We start from the raw sequence: 18,528 nt of genomic DNA, 5'->3' as shown, positions 1-18,528 counted from the left end.
AGTTGGAATGTCACATTCCCTTCTGCAGAACTCAGCTGCAGGAGCAGGCAGCTGTCCTCTTGCTGCACTCTAGAGGCAGCAGGGTAACATGATGTGCTGGGCAATAGAGACCTCTGAACTTAGAATTTGCTGCTCTTTAGATCTTTTCTACCTGTGTTACTCTAAGCTCAGGGGAAAGCATCTTTATTCACCAGTCCAAAACAGATCTGGCACCATAAACCAAAGGCGAATTGAGTAAGCCTCAATTGAAATTAAAGAGTGATTGCCTGAGAAGAACTATTAAGTAAAACCCACAAAATGACATTATATTATCCTGAGCAAGGAGCAAAATGACCCTGCTGAGGGGTTGATTTTCTAAAGTTGAACAGCTGGTGCTGTTTGTGCCAGGAGGCAGGTGGCAGGTTCAGAGCACTGGTGGCTGTGGCTGTGCCAGTGCTGTGCCAAATGATTTTTCTGCTTAGCCAGAGCAGAAGGCTCACGGATGATGCTCAAAGGCTGATGGCATTTCCTACCTGGGGACTTAGCTCTGTGACTCTTGTGATGGATCTGGCATCATGACTGTAGCATAAACAGTGGTTTTCAGGTGAAAGCAAGGAGATATTTCCTCTTCTGAGCAATGAGTTTCACAGATCTGGTCCAGCTTGACTGCATGGTGCAGGATAGATGTCTGAGGCTTTTGGTAGTTCTAGATAAAAATGTTATTTCCCATAAAATAAAAGTGTTATTTCCCACTGTTCAGTGAGTGCTAAGAGGAGAAAGGAAGATAGCACTCAGCTAAATCATTAATAAGTAACGCTGAATTCTCTTGACAATGGGCAATTTTTTCATGTGAAGGAAGCTGGAGTACACGTGCTGTGTTCTTGACAGTGACTGATGAATGCAGCTCAGAGTCTAAACTGTAAGCTGGCTTTTATATTGATAAAAATGTATTTGTGTACCTTAGAAGTTTGATCTGGTGAGCACAGATGAATTTTTACGTATAAGTAAATGAAACAACTCTTTTCCCTATATTTGGGGTTCAGTTTGTATTCCTGATCTATCATAAATGAAATTGTACCTTTAAAAGCAGCTGTTAAAATAAAGGTTTTCATTTGACACAAGAAGCTGAAGCATGTTTCCCTGTCTTAACAGGTTTTTTTTTCCCCTTGGAACCAGCACAGTTACTGTGGGATATAAGTTCACTTGATTTTCAGAGGTACCAGACTGTGCTATAGTGTAAACACAGCTGCTATTGAGTAAAATAGCTTCAGTCTTCTCTAAAGTATACAAGTTCAGTGTTAGTGCAATAATAGATGCTTATTTCATTAACTGTTAGTCTGCCTGTGGACTTCCTTGGCAGACTAAAACAGTGAAGTTCACCATGGGCTTGGCCTTCCATTAACTGATAAAGGAGGGTAATGCTGGAGCTTCCCTGGGAAAGTCTGCATCTCCTAGCCACCCAAAGGATTGGAGAGAGGGGGAATTCCTTCTTCAGATTGTTGTGTTGGAAATATCCATACAATGAAGTGCAAACCATGTTACTTATGCTGGTTAAGTTAGTTTATATAGCATGCCTGAATGCTGCTTGCTGTTGTGTGTACTTCAAATATCAACGCAGATAAGGTCATCTCATCTTCAGCACTGAGTGGGAGATGGTCAGGAGCAATTTATCAAGGACTGGTGAATGCTGATGGACATAGCCCCTCTATCCTTGGCAGTACTGCTGGTGTCAGGGAAGCAGAGGTAACCACCATCTACATAGAAATCCTGATTTTTAATTTTTTTTTTTTTTTTTGGTCACTCTATGCTTGTTTCATGTGGCTCTTTTTCTGACCGAGAGAAGGTGGGTTTTTTTTTAATTATTATTTTTTGGTTTTTGGAGGACAGCTTATTTAATGCATAGTGAAATGGCATAGTGGTACAGCTTAACTAATGAGAATCTCTGCATGGTTGTGCTTATTTCAGACAATCTGGCATAATGGTTCTCTCATCAGAACCAGCTTTAATGACACTGATCTCATAGAAGTGTCTCAGTTCTGCAAGTTCTTGGATTAAAAAAATGAAAGTGCATTGTGGAATTTTGTCCTTAGGGTAACTAAAATATAATTTAAATAAAACAGGTCAGCTTTTGTTTGTGCATCTATCCAATGACTGAATATGTGGAGCTTGTTAAATATCAGCATTTAGCTTATATAACAAGGCTGAATTCCCTCGTGCTGGTTGTGAATTGGTTTTTTTGAGGACTGTGGTGTGTAGATCTCCTCGAGCTGTAGGAGCACTGCTCTTCTGTTCACAGCACAGAACCTCTGGAGTGAGTGGGTGATGCTCTGGTGGGTGGAACACATGGAGAGCAAACAGCTAGAAGGGGAAAAAGGGTTTCAAGGCTTCCCAAACATTATTTGGGACTGATATCCAAAGAAATCAGGTGTTGCTGTAAGTGCAGGTAACCTGAAAGTATGATCCAAACTCCTGGTTTGCACTCCATAACTCACTGAAAGCTGCTGTGTAGCTCCAAAGCCAGGTTGCATTGATCAGCCAAGTCCTAGATGACAGAGCTGTCTTCCCATGGCTTCTCCTGGCACAATGCCTGGGGAGATTTCCAAAATGTGAGAGCCACAGAACAGTGCCAGACTGCTGTGCTGCTCCGTGCAGCCACCTGAGTGAGCCCTGCTCCCTGGCTGCAGGACAAGCTCGTGCTTGAGCTCTGCTGCACATCCCTTCTCAGGAAAAACACAGTCACTGACCTGGAGCTGGATGCTGCCAGTGCTGCCTGCTCGAGACCTTGGGGCAGTTCAGGCGAATCTGGAAAGTCAACATTTTCTTAATTGAGCTCCACAGTTTCTGGTCTGTGCTTGGTTATTTCCTGTGCTTCATCATCCTGTGGAGGCAGAGCACACTGTGTGACAGCCAGGGTGATGGGACACTGACAGGCTTATAAATAACAGAAGACTGGAAGCTTCATTCATCTCTGCTGTTAGAATTGAATACTGTGCCTGATCAGGAAAATGAAGGGGGTAGTAGTTGTTTATAAATCTTATAAATAAAGGTTTAGCCTAGACATGGTCTCTTCTTTGGCTTTGTTGTGAGTTTGTCCCTGTGGAAAGTTTAGTGTGGGGTAGGATGAGTGAGTGGGTGTGGAACTACCTTCTTCAGAGCAGTGCAACCTTATTTTGCTTAAGTAATGAGTGGAACTACAGCCAAGTTACAAAGAATGTTCACAAGTCTTTTAAGAACATGTAAGTGGTGAAGTCTGGAAACAAACATTTTGAGTACATTTCCTTGTTCCATGCTGAGGCTGAGCCCTGAGGAGCTGTTATTCTCAAGAAAAGCCGGACCCCTTCTTTCAGGTTCCTCCTCTTTCTTTAACATCAAAGGTTCTCACAGCACATGTTGAGGCAAGAACTTATTTGGACATTTACTGTTAACACTTTGATTTTTGCTCTCTTCATTGTTGCTCACTTGTTTGTGAAAGCAGTAAAATAAATTACCAAGTCTTCTGCTGAAGCGTTGGTGGGCTTGGTCCCCAACTTCTTCATGAAAATCTCTGGACTGAGTGGTTAATGTTTAAAGAAGGAAATTTTGTTTCTGAAGCAACTGGCTGCTTTCTAGGTGTTTGCTCTTCTTTTTCCCCTTAGTTTCTCTGATCCTGAGAGTGAAACTGCAGTTTTTGCTTTTACTGACCCCCTCTTTTCCCTCTTCTTTCCCTTGCTCCCTCTCTCCCCAGCTGTGTGTGTACCAGGAGGAAGAGCCTAACACCCTTTCCTGCTTGAGGCTTTTCTTATCAAATCTAAGTTTTTCAGGCATGATACTTCTTTAAATATGTATGATCTAATGTGTCTGTGGTCAGGGAATTGAGTGGTGCTAAAAGTGATCTTGTTGTCTGAAGAATATTCTGGTGTTTGCTCTTTATAATCCATGCAGCACTAAGGATGGAGCAGAGCTGTTTCTAAGGCAGTAGAGAATCTCCACACTGCTAAAAACAGTAACTGGTACCAATGAGTGAACACATGTAAGATAATGTTTAAAAGTGCGTGGAAAGAAAAAGTGTTTAAAATCTGCCTCGCTCAAGATTTCAGAGTAAGGTTTGAATAAGAGAAGCTCCTGATCTCCCTTACCTGTTGCATTTGCATCATCTGAAGTGCAAAGGTAGAGTTTTTGAATGTTCTGACTTCAGCATTGCAAGGCTGCAAGAGCATTGTGATTATGTTTGTGTGTGTTTTTAAGTGCTTTCTGAGTGATCCCAGCTCCAGAGCTGCCAGATGTTAATTTAACCTTCCAGTTCATGACATCTTTTTGACACGCTTGGTAAAAGCTGCTTCTTTATGGGGTCCCCCCCAAGTTGATCCTCTTTTTCCCTCGGAAGTCCTTGCTTCTCTGTAAAGAGTGATTTACTGTGATGTCTGTCTCCCTTACCTCACAGCACTCTTTTTCTCTCCTTCCTATTTTGATAGCTCCCATTTTATAGAGCTGCAAGTTGTAACCTTGTTTTGCTTGGCGGGTGAGGAGCCTCGATGCAGTTCAGTGCCACTGCAACCTTACTGGGGCTCATCAGCATCTTCACCTTTGCCTTCTTGCCTTGAGCACTTAGACTTTAAAAATTACCTCTCCTCCTATGGCAAAGCCTCCTTTATCCTTCACTCCAAGAATTAAAATTAATATGTCTTGGACATATCTAAAAGGGAAAGGTGCCATTTTTCTGTGGAAAAGAAGTAGCTTGCACAGATCATCTATGGCACAAAGGTATGAAATAAGTTTTGTAAAATTAAAATTCAGGTGGGGGGTTATGCAGATTGCCTTATTTGAATATTTAAATGTTCTGTAGCTTTTTGATGACTGCTTTATCATTGTTTTCCATATATATGCAATGATGCTCATTTACAGCCTTCCCCAATCAGTTATACAGCAAATGCCACTGCTATAAATAAAATGTCATTTGCAGGAGACAGAGTTTTGGAAGTTAAATGAGGAAGAAATATTAGCTGTGATCAGTTGGTCAGGATTTTCTCTACAGGATTATTACAAGGAATGGTTGAAATGTGGATTTTCCATTCCTTTCTGATACTAGCCAAGGAATATTTCAGGGTTTCAGATAGTGTTTCACAAAGATTGTCCAAGAGAAAAAAAAATGACTGGGGATGTTATCTCATGTTGCAGCTTAGCCAATGTAGTATTTGGCAATCAAAAAGCAGCAGTGCTGCTTGTCACCATCCCTGGCCATGCAGTCTCGCCCTCCTCTCTGCCATGGCTGCTGTCTTAATCCTGCAGTCAGCTGTTTCTTCTCTCCAGCAGGAAACTAATAGCTGTTGGGTTGGGGTTTTTTTTCCCCTTGTTCTTTTCTTGGTCAGATCATGCTTTGGCTTGTTTGGTGCTTCTGCACTGTATACTAAATAATTCAGATATTTCTGTCTAGTTATTCAGTATCACTGGCTTTGCTTTTAGCATTTGAGCTGTGTCAGTAAACTCGTATTTGTCACCATCAGGGAAAATACACTTATTTTTGCTGTTACACTCTGAAGCCCCAGCAGTATCTGCCAGATGCTCGCACAGGCACATCTCAGGCTGCTCCTGCTCGTGCTTCTGCCATGGGCTTTCCTGCACCTGCAGGGAAATCATGTAGCCTCCTCTGCAGTTTTATCATGTCTCACATGGGAGTGATAGATTCTGCCCTGCAATGGGGAATCTTGTCCTATCAGTCCTAAAGTAACTTAGATTAGATTAGTTGCAGTGATTATACTCAAGGCTTCCTCATCAGTGATGCTATCTTTGGAGGATATGGAGCAGCTCAGGTCAGAATGCACCTCCTGGTAACAGCACAGGGGGTGTTCAAGAGTGCACAGGAGACCTATGAAACAGGTTGGGGATCAAAGTAAAGTTCTGTTGAACCCAGGCTGCAGAGGGCTTTTTCTTGTACAACTGATGGAACGTAGGATGTAGGATAACCTGCTCTCAGCACTGATTTTTATGAGACCTTTCAATATGCATTGTAGAAACTTGAGTTTTGCCTCATCTAGGATTTCTGACTTGAGGTGATAATTTTTTCTCAGTGGTTGGGATGGAAAGTGATTCTATTTAATAAAAATGGAATTAGATGTTCTTATATTTACATTTGGAGACTCAAACAGAGGGACAAAGGCTTTGAGATACATTCCCCAGTGATGTCCATGCATGATAGAATAATGGTTTTGTTTTTGGCTTCCCCTCAATTTTAGGGTGATAATTGACAGTCAGGTTTTGACTTTCAAACTGGGGAGTGCATGTGAGTAGGAAATCACTGTGGTCCTGGCAAGGATTAACATCTGGGTGGTGTGTAGGTAACATGCATTGAATTGAGCTGGTCTCTTGGGGAGGAGGAGAAGAGATCATCCTTGCAGAAGTGAGACCTGCTGCTGTTTAATTTTCTGTGCTGCTGTTTCTGTGCAGTGCTGGGAGAGGACTTTGGGAAGGGTGGGTCAGTCCCAGGCTGCAGGAGCTGCAAGGAGGAGGAGGAAGGGGTGTCCTCGCTCCTTGTCCCCTGGCTGGCATGACAGGGCTCTCTGTGTCCCTGTGCAGATGCTGTGCTGGTGCTGGCACCTGCTGCCTGCAGAGCTCTTTGGGAATGTTCCAGGACTGCTCTGCTCATCGGACCTGCCTTGCACAGTAATGAACCAGCAAGATTGAGCTATGATAGTAAAAACCTGAGGCACACTAGTCCTGGAGTGATGCTGGACTCTGAAACATGGGTTTGTGAAGAAGATGATGTGAAGAAGTCAGGCTCGCAGACCTGACTCTTCAAAATCTGTAGTCCTAGTCCTGGAGTGATGCTGGACTCTGAAACATGGGTTTGTGAAGAAGATGACAGGGCAGGCCCGGAGACCTGACTCTTCAAAATCTGTAGTTTCATTTATTTGGGTTTCATCTGAAATGAAGAACTGCTTTTCAGCATTTCTGAAAGCAAGGCCTGAGCGCTGATGGCCTTGATGATGAAGTGGCTTTGTAGAGTGGGGTCAGTGTGTGTTGGGTGTGGCTGTCACCTTTTAGTCCTTTTAGAGTCCCCTTTCCTGCTCATCTTCTTGCTAGTAGGTACCACAGCATCCTTGTTAGGGAAATGACCTCGGATGTCACTTTCCAAAGAGCACTTCTGCAGCCACAGGCTTCTCCTGTTTGTTTGCCTGTTCGGTGCCCTGTGCTGGCCACTCAGGAGTAAGTTAATTTCTTTGTAAGGAGTTCTTAGTCTGTTTTGATCCGACTTGATTTGTTGTGATGACTGCTTTTGCTAAAACTGTGCCCTATTTGCTTCTGCAGCTTTTATTTGCAATCGTGGAGGGGTTTTTTAGTGCCACTGCTTGTTAAAATAGGTTTTCTGTCTCTTGGACAGTTTGATTTGCAGTTGCATCTGTTTGTACAGACCTTATGTTCAAATATCATTAGTGGGCATAAAAACAAATAAAGATGCTGTGATTAAGGGCTTTTTAATTGAAATTATTTAAGATTAAATTACTTAGATTGAAATTATATGATACCAAAAGTGCAAACTTTGAAATAAGTTATTTTCTGTCTTAATTTTCACTCCAACCTGCCACTGACAATTTGACTAATGGATTGTTTGTTCAAGGAAGAAGGCCTGATGATCTATGTATACAAAGAAATATAAATGAAATTCAACTCCCTTTGTTTTCCCCTAGTACAAGTGCCAGTATTTTCAAAACAGGAATATAAAGTTCAGCAACTGAGTCAATTTCTAAACCCAAATCTGAGTTGTCCTGTGGTTGTGGTGGCACTCAAGGGAGAGTTGCCCTTTCAGAGTGTAGCTTGTGGATGAGAAATGAGTGTAATATATTGCATTTTTCTGTACCGTGTGCCATTTCAATGGCGTGACAAAAGAAGGAAACGAGTAGGAGTGTGCTTTTACATACAAAAGGCGTTTTATGTCATGGATTTTTTCTTAAATGTCTTACTTGCAAGATACCTTCCTTCCCCCACCAGTAATTGTTGTATTGTCTGCAGTGATGACATCGATTAGTTGGCTCTCTGAAACAGAAGTGCATTTTCAAAGAAGGATTTGGGAGATTGTGCCGAGTTTTTTTCCCTTCCTGTGTCTTGGGTGCTGAGTCAAGCTGAGTGTCCTGTTCAGATTTTGTTCAAAGATTTTCCTGTAAAACATGCACAGAATATGAGTCGGCAGCAAAGACTTGTTTGAACAAATCAAACCTCGTGGCAGTGTTAGGAACCATTTATTGCAACTTTGTGAGGACTGCATTGGCCTTCTTATGTTGTCTGCAGGCCTGACACCCTTTGTAGATTGAAATTAGTTTCCAAACCTGGTGTTCTGAGGTTTCTCCAGTAATTCTCATGTTTTGGGCACTTAGGTATCTTTGTTAATTGCCTCAATGAATGTGCTGTTCTGAGGTTTCTCCAGTAATTCTCATGTTTTGGGCACTTAGAGATTAATTTGTATCTTTGTTAATTGCCTGAATGAATGTACTTTTTGATTCAAAATGCTTTTCTCTCATGTAGTGGATAGGCTCCTCAAAGGGAGTGTGAAAGGTTCCTTCCTCTGCTGGCAGATTAACTTGTGCCTATCCCTTCCTCACAGGCAGCATCCCTTTCCCTGTTATTATATTTTATGGGATTCCATACTTATATGCACCAGGAATTCAGATCCAGAGGTAGAAGTCAGTTTCTTTCTATCTGAGCACTCTATTTTATCTCACCATGAATCATACTACATTTTACTGGTAGAATATTTGCTTGTTCATGCTGCTTGTCGTTGTAAGGAGGATAAGCTGCCAGGCTGTTGTCTGGGACTTTGTAGCAGCAGGAACTTCACGTTTTTTCTTCATCTTCTTTTCCAACTTGTAACTTCAGACAGTCATATTCATGCAATAGGACATGAATTTTAAAAGTCAACAATGAAAACGGAGCAGTCTGTTCTGTGTGGTTTCTTTATTTGGCCCATAACCCCCAACGTGCCTGTAGTCTGCATGCCATGAAAGTAGATGAAGAGAGCAGAATAATGCTGAAGATTTTGCATTTAAAAAAGAAACAGAATTCCCGACTGTCTTAAACATTAGAGGCAAGCTGTATTTAACAGTTCCTATTTGCAGCCATTTACAAACATAAGGGAACTTTTTGGGACACCCTATTGTGTGTTATTCCCCTGTCAAGTCAATGCTCTCTCTGTCCAGTGGCATTAAATTAGCTGAGAATAGAGCTGTGACTGTTACATTCTCACCTGGACTTAACCTGCGGTCCCATGAAATTACTTTACTGGCTGGGTAGCACAGCATGGGTTGTAAAGTCAGATCCTGTAATTTGTTGAGCTGGACCTGTGTGTTTCAAGATTCATTAACCAGGCTGCCCAGTTCTAGGTGTGTTACCTGGATGGTCAGGCAGATCCAGGCTCTGAGTCAAATCCTGGAAGCCACTGGACGTCAGACAGTGGTCAGGGTTGGAAAACAGACATTAATTGACCTAATCTAAGTGGAAAAGACAAGCATCACATATGGTATCAGCAAAATTTTGCTCAATAGGTTATTGGTTGTTGGTTTTTTTCTGTGATGTACAATAACTCTAATGAAAGATGGAGTTAAAGGTGGGAGCTCTGGTCCCATTTTGTGACCAAATAGATACTCCTTTCTCTGGTAAATATTTTTATGCAAATAAAAGGTACATTCACAGACATCTCCACATGTTCAAGGCAGAAAGGTTACAGCCTGGCAGTCCTTTCAGTCTGCTGTGAGGTTCCTGTTTATTTGACTGTGTAATGCCAGCACTTGCTGCATTTAACCTGACATGAGGGGCTCTGGTTCCCTGGTGCAGCCTCCCCCTGCCCTGCCCTGCTGCTGTCCTGATGACACAGCCACTCTGTCCCTGCATGCTGCAGGCAAGGAGGGTCCAGGGGCACAGCTGGGTGCTGCTCTGGGGGTGCTTGGACACCAGTCTGAGTCCTGGAGGGGTCTGTGCACGGAGGACAGCGGTGTTAAACCCTGTAAATAACTGTGGGGTTGGCTGGTTCAGTGTGCACAGAGCAGCCTCTGCTGGTTCTGCCCACCTTGATGGGTCAGCGCAGGGGAGCTGTCACAAACACAGGCCTTTTATTTGAATAAACCCCTGGAATAGATATAATACCTTTCTTGTTGCGGTGCAGTGGTGCAGGCTGGCTTTGCATCCTCTGCAGGGTTCTTGCTCATGGTTATCTCCATGTGGAAGGTGTGTTCCAGAGCCACACAACTCTGTAAGCCTGGCTGCTGATGTTGGCAATGGCCTGGATCCTCCTCAGCAGGTTCTTCACCCTTTTTACATCTTATAAGAATTTCTTTGGGAGGGTAAGAACAGAAGGTGTGCTCTTTAAATGCACTTCTCTTTGAGGAGTCTCAGCGTTGCTGTTGCAATGGAATGGATGAACCTGAGTTCTCTTCTGCTAAAGCAGATTTAATGGGAGCAGCAGGGAGTTGTCAGGGCTACTGGTCTGTGAGTAGAGATTTCAGTTCAGGTGTGAGAGAAATTACAGTAAGTTTTAATAATGAATCTAACTCTGGTGATAGCTCCTATTTGCATTTATATACGTATATAATCTTTGTGTTCAATGGTATCAGCAGAATTTTGGTGTTCAGATAAGACAACGGAAATATTCTACCTTGGTGGTAGATGGTGGTTCTACCTGCATAAAAGGTGATTCATGGTTTGTTTGTCTTTGATAAATCCTTACAGAATCGGGCAAATAAGCTGCTTCTCACAGACCAGCTGTTTCATTTGGGTGTGTAAAAATAATGCTTTAAAGAACTGCAAGTCAGCCAAAGGTTTCTGTTCTCCACATTGGGTGGGAGAATTCCTTCAGCAGCTGTGACTAATGAAACTGGTAGTATTTTTATTACTTTGTTATAGAGGAATCAAACTTTAATTTGCCTATCCATAGTCTGCTTTCTGGGCCTTGCAGGTCTTGGAAAGATTTGGAGTGTGCTAACAATGCTGAGCCAAGGCTTCTGTGACAGGTAGTTTTCTTTCCTTCAGAAACAACCAAAACTGATTTTTTTTTTCTTCTTGTCACAGAATAGCAATTACAATGGCTTGAAAATTTGAAATTTCAACATAAATTGGACATTGTAAGAAGTCTTCTACTTTGTCTTTTGTTTGTGGGATGTCAGATACTAGAAAGGCTTGTGAAATACTTATTTTGTTTGTACAGCTGAAAGTTAGAAAATACCTAAAATGTTATGCAGGCTTCCAGCTGGTAGGGACTAAAGAAGAGAAGACAAAATTATAAGGAAAGCCTTAAACCCTATTTTGACTCTAAAAGGCTTGGAGAGCTAGGAGCTTGCATGAAGTATGGGACACTGGAGACCCTTTCTTGGAGAACTAGGACCTCTGCCAAGGGCTCCAGCAGGGAGAATGGCAGCAGGATGGAGCAAGAGGGAAGGGCATAGATACACAGTGTGTACAATAATACTTTGCTTCCCAAGAAAATATTTTTCATGTCCTGTCTGACAAAAGAGTTGATGTGGTTGTTGAATGACAAAACATGTGTCGTGTTCCATGTGGCGGCTGAGACAGAGGCTGGGTTTGTGCCCACCCTGCTCCTGCATTGTGTCACTGGAGTTAAAAATCCCTCAGGTGGGGGAGAGGAGATGGGCAAAGCCTTGGTGGCTTCGAACACTCCTGTGCTGGAGTCTCCCACATCCTGCAGCTCTGTGGGTTTGGTGAGCTGCTCCTCCAAGTGCAGCAGCAGTGATCCTGCAGACACCTGGTCTGGGAATTTTAAACAGCTCCTTCACAGGTATTAAAGATTTCCTACACCTACACAGATGCTCTTCTGAATGTTTGTTTGCTTTAGCCCTGGTTTCAAGGGTGAGGTTTTTGTTCAGAGGAGGCAGAAATCTGCCATTGTGCCTGATGGAGGTGGTTGCTGATCTGCTGTGGCAGGTAATCAGCTGTATCCTTCCACAGAGCTGGCAGCAGTGCTTAGCCAGAGTCTGTGGCATTTTTCCCCAGAAGAATTTTGGGGCTGTTTTAAGGAACTGTACTGACCCCAGTGTGGGAGTTTGGGGATTTCTGTGACTGTGAGAGTATTGCTACAAAAGGGTGAATAAAGCTCACACTGAATAGCTTGAAAATTAATTTTCTCCAGCACCGCTGATTTTGGTTCTGGTTGAGAAATTTGCACAATATATCTTGTTTTGTGCTGAAAACACTTAACTAAGAGTGATATGAAACTCGCCAGTATACCTGGAATGCATTTTACAAAAATGTTTATGAATCAAGTACTAAGTTGAACCTAAAATTAAGTTGGCTTCTACCCTCATAGTTTATCTCACTGGATTGTTTTTGTGCTGTAGAATTTAGTTTTTTTAAAATAAAACACTTCAACTTAAGTTGTCATCCAAGAAGGTCCTTTCAATTTTTGACTTGGCTCTGTCAGTGAGGAGTCGCAGAGTCTCAGTCAGGCTGGGTGGACTCTGCCCAGTGGGTGCAGATGTGTTCTCCCGAGGGCTGGTGCTTTAAGCCTGGCTTATCTCCCAGGGCAGAGGACCCCATGCAGCTGCACTTCTGCCTTAGCTCTGCTCAGGCATTGATAAGCTGTGTGGCTGGGAGTACCCAGTCACACACAAATCTCGATTCCAACACGCTCCCCTTTTCCCCTGGAGCTGCTGTTTCATCTTCATGTCGCAAAAGGGCCGGCTGAGACCTATATTCATGACTGACTGTAGTGGTGTTAGAGTAGGAAAAGGGTCTAAAAAAGCTGCTTGGAGTGGTGGGTTTTTTGGAGGCTGTGTGGATGGCTGGTTTCTGCAGCCATAGAAATATGAGAATTCTCATAGAAATATGAGAATAGAAGCAGAGGCAAATGAAGTGTAGGTTGGAGCTACGGGAGCATCAGGAATTAGGATTGAGGGGGGGTCTGTGCCCTGTGGTTTGGATCCCTGTCCTGTGCAGCGCCAGGATCGGGCCCACCGTGAGTCCTCGAGAAAAATTAGTTACAAAAAGTTTCATTTCCCCTCCGAGGAAAGGCATAATTGCTGTTTCTCGAGGTGAAAAATCCCAGGTAAATGTGAGAATGGGCACGGGCGCCTGGAGGACATTCACCCCTCTCCTGGCACCCCCAGAGTGACCAAAGGCAGGTACCCTCGCTGCCCTGGCCGCAGATCTGGGAGGGCTGCAGGAGCCCTGCCCTGCCCTGCCCGGGCTCGGACGGGCTTCCCCCTGCCCGGCCGGGAGCAGCTCCGTGCCGGACACGGTTTGAAATAGATTTCACTGGGTGCCTGGGCATGGAGGAATTCGCTGAAACCCGATCCTTGCCGGAGCTCCGTCCTGAGGGGTGGCTCCTGTCCCCATTGTCTCGTGCGCCTTTGTTTTAAAATGATATTAAGCCTCAGACACCAGCTGATTTACTTTAATTCAACAGCCAACTTATGTTTGATTTCTTTTCATATTCAAGTGAGCCATCTGGCTTTAATGAACTGTAACTGTTTTTAATGCTGCCTCCAGTTGCTAACATCTGAATATTTCATGTGCTGAAAGGAGATTTGAAATGCAGAAGTGAGACTGAAGAGTCCAAAGTATTTCCAAAGCAGCTCTGTTCCAGCAGCACTTGTGCTCCACTTCCCTCGAGATTTATCAAAAGATGATCTTTGGGGTGCCAGACTGTAAGCAGCAGCCATGGTGGGTGCTAATTACAAGTGCTCTCCATTTTGTGTACATAAAACACCACAATTGCTTATGAAATCCTGAATAACAACCCAACTTGACTTGGGCAGAATATCAATCAGCTTCAACAGGAGCTGCCAGTGTTTGGCATCTTCTAAATCAGCAGCCTCTTTGGTGCTTGGGGTTTGGTTTTGTGGGTTTGTTTTGGGGTTTTGGTGAGGAGCGTAGTGTCCTAAATGTTCTCATGTTGCATAAAGGAAAAAAAAAAGAGTGTAGTTGCGTCACATAGTTTAGTTATAGAAGCTAATTGAGAACTGTATCCCATAAACGGAAAATAGCTTCATTGCCATTAATTCTGAGTATGCTTTGCCAGGGCTACGCTATTCTAAAGCAGTGGCATATCCTCAGACTTGTGGAATATGTGCTTTGCTCACAGCATTGCCTTTGTTTTGGCTTAGTGCTGTGACAGCTGATAGACTTGGGATAGGCCGTTACCAAGACATGTTTTGATTAATGATTAGAAAGTGTTTTGTTGGTTAGTTCTTCTGTGTGCGCTGAGCATCATGCCAGTGACATCCTCTTCCAGCATCACTTTATAAAAGATGGAATAGATGGAAGCTCAGTCTGTGTAGGGAGAGGATAGTCTGGGAACGTGTGCTTGAGTTACCTTACCCTGCTCTGCTTTGTCCTCTGAGCCTGGAACAACTGTGAGCAACCAGTGGAGAGTGAGAGTGGAGCCTGTGCTTAATTTCTCAGTGCCTTTCTCACAGAGGCAGAGCTGGCTTGGGAGTTAACGTGTGACCTTGTAGTTACATGCTGAGCACAGACTTTCTGAGCTGGAGCGGAGCAGGTTATAGGCATATAGCAGAAATTGGCAGCTGGGTTCCAATCCAGACACATTCCTGTGAAGCTGTAATGAGTAAAAGTTATTAGTATGTTCTACACAGTAGGTTTTTGTGGCATTAAGCTGCCATTCAATAGGAGCTCTTAATGATAATTCTTGCTACTCACAATTTTATTTTTTTTCACATGTAATGAAAATTTTTTAAGTTGGCTGTAGTTTTGATTGTACTTGAACTTCCTACATGACTGAGCACTGCTGCTGGATATTTTAGTCTATTCAAGTTTGCTGATTTATTTGTGTCTGAAGGAAGCTACCAGTGTTGTGTATCTCTAAGGGTTATCAGGTAGTCTGCATAGACACTATAGCTGTACAGAACTCAAAATCAGAGACTTTTCAAATGTGTAGGACTTCCTTTTTATAAAGCATTGTTATTCAAAATGTGTTCATTTCAGAAGCACAACCTCTGTTTTTTAGAACCTGATTTTTAGTCCTCTCTATTATTTCAAATATCTCACTTAAATAAAACAGGTGCTTCGCAGACATTCAACAAGAGTGCAAAGGGTTTTTGAAATTACCTTTTTCTTAGAAGAATTTTCAAGCCAATAATCTTGGTTTTATGACCACTCATCTCTTTGATTTATGTAAAGATGTCAGTCAAAGTGTGTTATTTCTAAAGAAACATGTTACCTAGACTCTTATTTACTATGCAACTTTGCTTTTGTGGAGAATTTTGTAGAGAAACAAAACTTGGGGTTCACTGCTGATGATCTGGTGGGCTTGCTTCAGTTTTGTTTTTACTTGTTTTCTAGAAACATGTTACCTAGACTCTTATTTACTATGCAACTTTGCTTTTTGCTAATGATCTGGTGGGCTTGCTTCAGTTCTGTTTTTACTTATTTTCTAACATTCATAATGAAATAATTATTTAATTGCTAATAGGAATAGGTTTGTAAATTGGATATTAGGAATAAATGTTTCCTGTGAGAGTAGGGAGGCCCTAGGGTTGCCCAGAGCAGCAGTAGCTGCCCCTGGATTCCTGGGATGCCCAAGGCCAGGTGGGATGGGACCTGGGCAGCCTGGGGCAGTGGAAGGTGGTGTCCCTGTGTCCCTGCCCGTGGCAGGGGGTTGGAACGAGATGATCTTTGAGTTCTCTTCCAACCCAAACCACTCTAGGATTCTATCTGAAAAGATCCCATGAAGATTTCCTTACCAGTTGTTCCTTTCAGGTGTTTTCCAGGATCCCCTCCTGAATGTCCCGGCTGCTGTGGAAGGCGGGAGGTGACTCATGACCACCAAACAGTGACAGCCTCGGACCCCCTGCTTCTGGCTGCTGGGAACAGCCCTGGGCTCCTGTGGAGATGAATGGAGAACAGCAGTATGATGCAGGTAACAGTCCAGCACAGCTCCCTGGCCAGCTTCTCTAAAAACACTGGCAACGTGGGAGGAAAGTGAGTGTCCCACAGTGCGTGTGCCTGGTGCTGCTCACAGGGAGAAGCTCCAGTTTCACAGATTCTGGCTTGTGTTGTGGCTGTGGGGCTGGCATGGCTGTGTTTGTTACTGTTCTGTGTCAGAGCAGGGTGTAGCACTGGCTTAAAGGGAAACAAAATCTGGCCCACCTTGGTGGATGTGTTTGCAAGAAGCTGCGACTTTGCTTTCTGTGGTACCACTATGAGATGGGCTTATGAAAAGGTGGTGTTAACACTTAATTATTTTAAGGCATTTATCTTTCAGAGTGGTTAATACCTAGTTCTGTCCTTGTCTTCATCTTCTTCTTAATATTTTGGCAAGCTTTTGCTGCTGGTTGGAAAAGTCAGATAACTGAAGCTGTTTGCTGCCACTGTAATCTGTCCTGTTTTTCTGAAGTAACTTGGTGTGTCCTCTTTGATAGGCTTGTGATATCAGTCCCTGACCTCCTGCAGCGTGGTGTATTATGAGAAATCAGCTCAGGTTTTGGATCACTTTGGAACACCAGGCCAGGAAGAGTGTTAGTGTGGGATGGCTGGGAATACTAACAGCTTTCTGAAACAGTTCTGGAAGTGTGGGGGTAGGGACCATCTATTTGCTCTGTCTTGCCTGCCATGGCTTGTCCCTTTTCTTTGAGGAGGTCCCTACCTATCACAGTGTATATAAAGCAAATTTTATTTTGTAATTATCAGTGTAAACAACTGGATCAAGATTTTATCTGAGTATTACTTTCCTTTGGTACTTTGTCCAACAAGCTGCTCTTCTCATAGGATAATTCACTACTGGTAATTTTTCTACCTTTACTTTATGGAAATCTAATTGTTGTCAGTGTTGCTGAAGAAATGTTAAACATAATTTTAATTTATAGTGCTTTTTAGGAGAATGGTATCATCTGCTTTATGATGCTGAAATGTGCTTTTTGATTATTAATTACAGCAAGTCAATTGAGTTGTTGTCAATGTTATATCCTCAAATAGTCCAGAAAAGGCATCATGGGTGTGGATGTAGAATTTCTCCTGGCACATGCAAATACTTTTTCCTTGCCTAGTGGAAACTGCAGGCTTCTGTCACAGAGTGTAAGGAAGGGAGCAGAAGAGTGAGGAGTTGTTTACATGGTCACATACAGTGTGGTGTGTCCACAGGCTGTGATAGCACATCTCTCAATCTCAAAACCTATATTGACATTTTTCCATCTTCCTCAAAAAGTAGCAGGTCACAGAGTCCTCTCTCACTGTGTGCTTTTGAATAGCTGAGGAAAAGTTGGATACTGGCTTGAAATTACTCAGCAGCTATTTCCCTGAGCATCCTTTTGTGCCAGGTTTGAGTACAGGAGGCTGTGAAGAGCAAACAATAAATGATGAGAGCTTTACTTGCATTCAGAGATAGCTCCCAGCAAATACCTGTGTGAGCATAAGCACAGTGGTTTTGTTGTGCCCTCTAATATTGTTTTCTGAAGTGCTTTTGAGTTACACCAGTCCAAACCACTGCTGGAACATTGCCTTCATATTCTTTGACTGGTGTAATTTTCTTCCACTTGATAATTTGCCGCAGCTTTTGGAGATTCTCCTCTGTTTTTCTGGTTTTACATCCAGCCTCTCTGGCTCCAAGAACCCAGACAAAGCTCAGGGTTGTTGGTTGTGATGTTCCACTGTACTGTGAGAGGAAAAGACAACTTTTATTCTTGTCACAGTCTTTTTCAACTTCTGAAATTCCAACCTGTCTTTATTTATTCATGGCCTCTTAGCTGGTAGAGATGAAAAAGATTAACTGTTATTAAAATCAGATTGAACTATATCTACATTTCAGGGTGAGAAACCTTTGGGTTAGCCTTACTGAAGTCTACAAGACCTTCAGTTGTGATGTGCTTAAATGTCCAATGTGACAGTCTTCAAGTAAATCACATTAAAAATGCATGAAAGTTATTTGCAGTGAGAATTTAGCTCAAATCCAAAGATGAGAACAGCCTAGTGTAGGCTGTTTCCATTTCAGATATTTTTAAGGGCTAACTTGCTTAATATTTCACTACATTCTCCAGTCCAAATGGTATAATTCCATAGTCTTTCTCTACCTGTATGTATCAGAGAGCAGCAGGATGTAATTTGTGATAAAATTCAGAACGAGTGAGTGCTCCCACTAAGGCCAGTTGAAATAGTGACAAATGGGAAGTGATGCACCTGCCTAGGAAACTGCTGATATTCATATAGAGAATTTTCTTACCTCCAAAGTGGATGAATATTCTCTACGGAGCCTCTGCAGGACACTTCTTGGATTTTAATAAGGAATATGTTAGTTTGATTTGAAAGTTCTTTGACACAAACTGGTTGCATGGCAAGGCCAGAGAGATGAGAATTGTGTCAGGTTTCTTCCCCTGCCTTTGCCAAAGTTGTGCTTTGCCTCTGGGCTAGTGTGCTGTTCAGTCATCCTGTCTAATACAGAGAAATAAGTCTCAACATAGTAGAAAGCTGAATTTATTTAGGGCTTGTAGCAATTAAGGATATGGGGAGAGAGAGCATAAATATGTACACCCATGCAGAATTAGATGAATAACTTGTGCTTTGGAATCAAATGCATTAAATATGGTTTTGCCTGTTGTCATCTGTCACACTGATTTGCAAGTTTTC

General features: G+C 42.8%; 1 protein-coding gene across 2 annotated transcripts in view; it reads left to right on the top strand.

Moving 5' to 3' along the window:
• Positions 1 to 18,528, top strand: part of SFMBT1 (Scm like with four mbt domains 1) — a 72,493-nt gene that overhangs the window by 21,115 nt on the left and 32,850 nt on the right. For both annotated transcript variants that reach the window (XM_041426035.1, XM_041426038.1), the window contains exon 2: positions 15,670 to 15,829. In XM_041426035.1, the coding sequence (XP_041281969.1) occupies positions 15,802 to 15,829 (28 nt within the window). In that variant the 5' untranslated portion in view covers positions 15,670 to 15,801. The remainder of the gene's footprint in view (positions 1 to 15,669; positions 15,830 to 18,528) is intronic.

Source organism: Onychostruthus taczanowskii, unplaced genomic scaffold (genome assembly GCF_017590055.1).
Source record: "Onychostruthus taczanowskii isolate IOZ18803 unplaced genomic scaffold, ASM1759005v1 scaffold9, whole genome shotgun sequence".
NCBI classification, from domain to species: domain Eukaryota; kingdom Metazoa; phylum Chordata; class Aves; order Passeriformes; family Passeridae; genus Onychostruthus; species Onychostruthus taczanowskii.
Note: the sequence above shows the minus strand (reverse complement) of the source record. Positions and strands in the feature narration are given on the sequence as shown.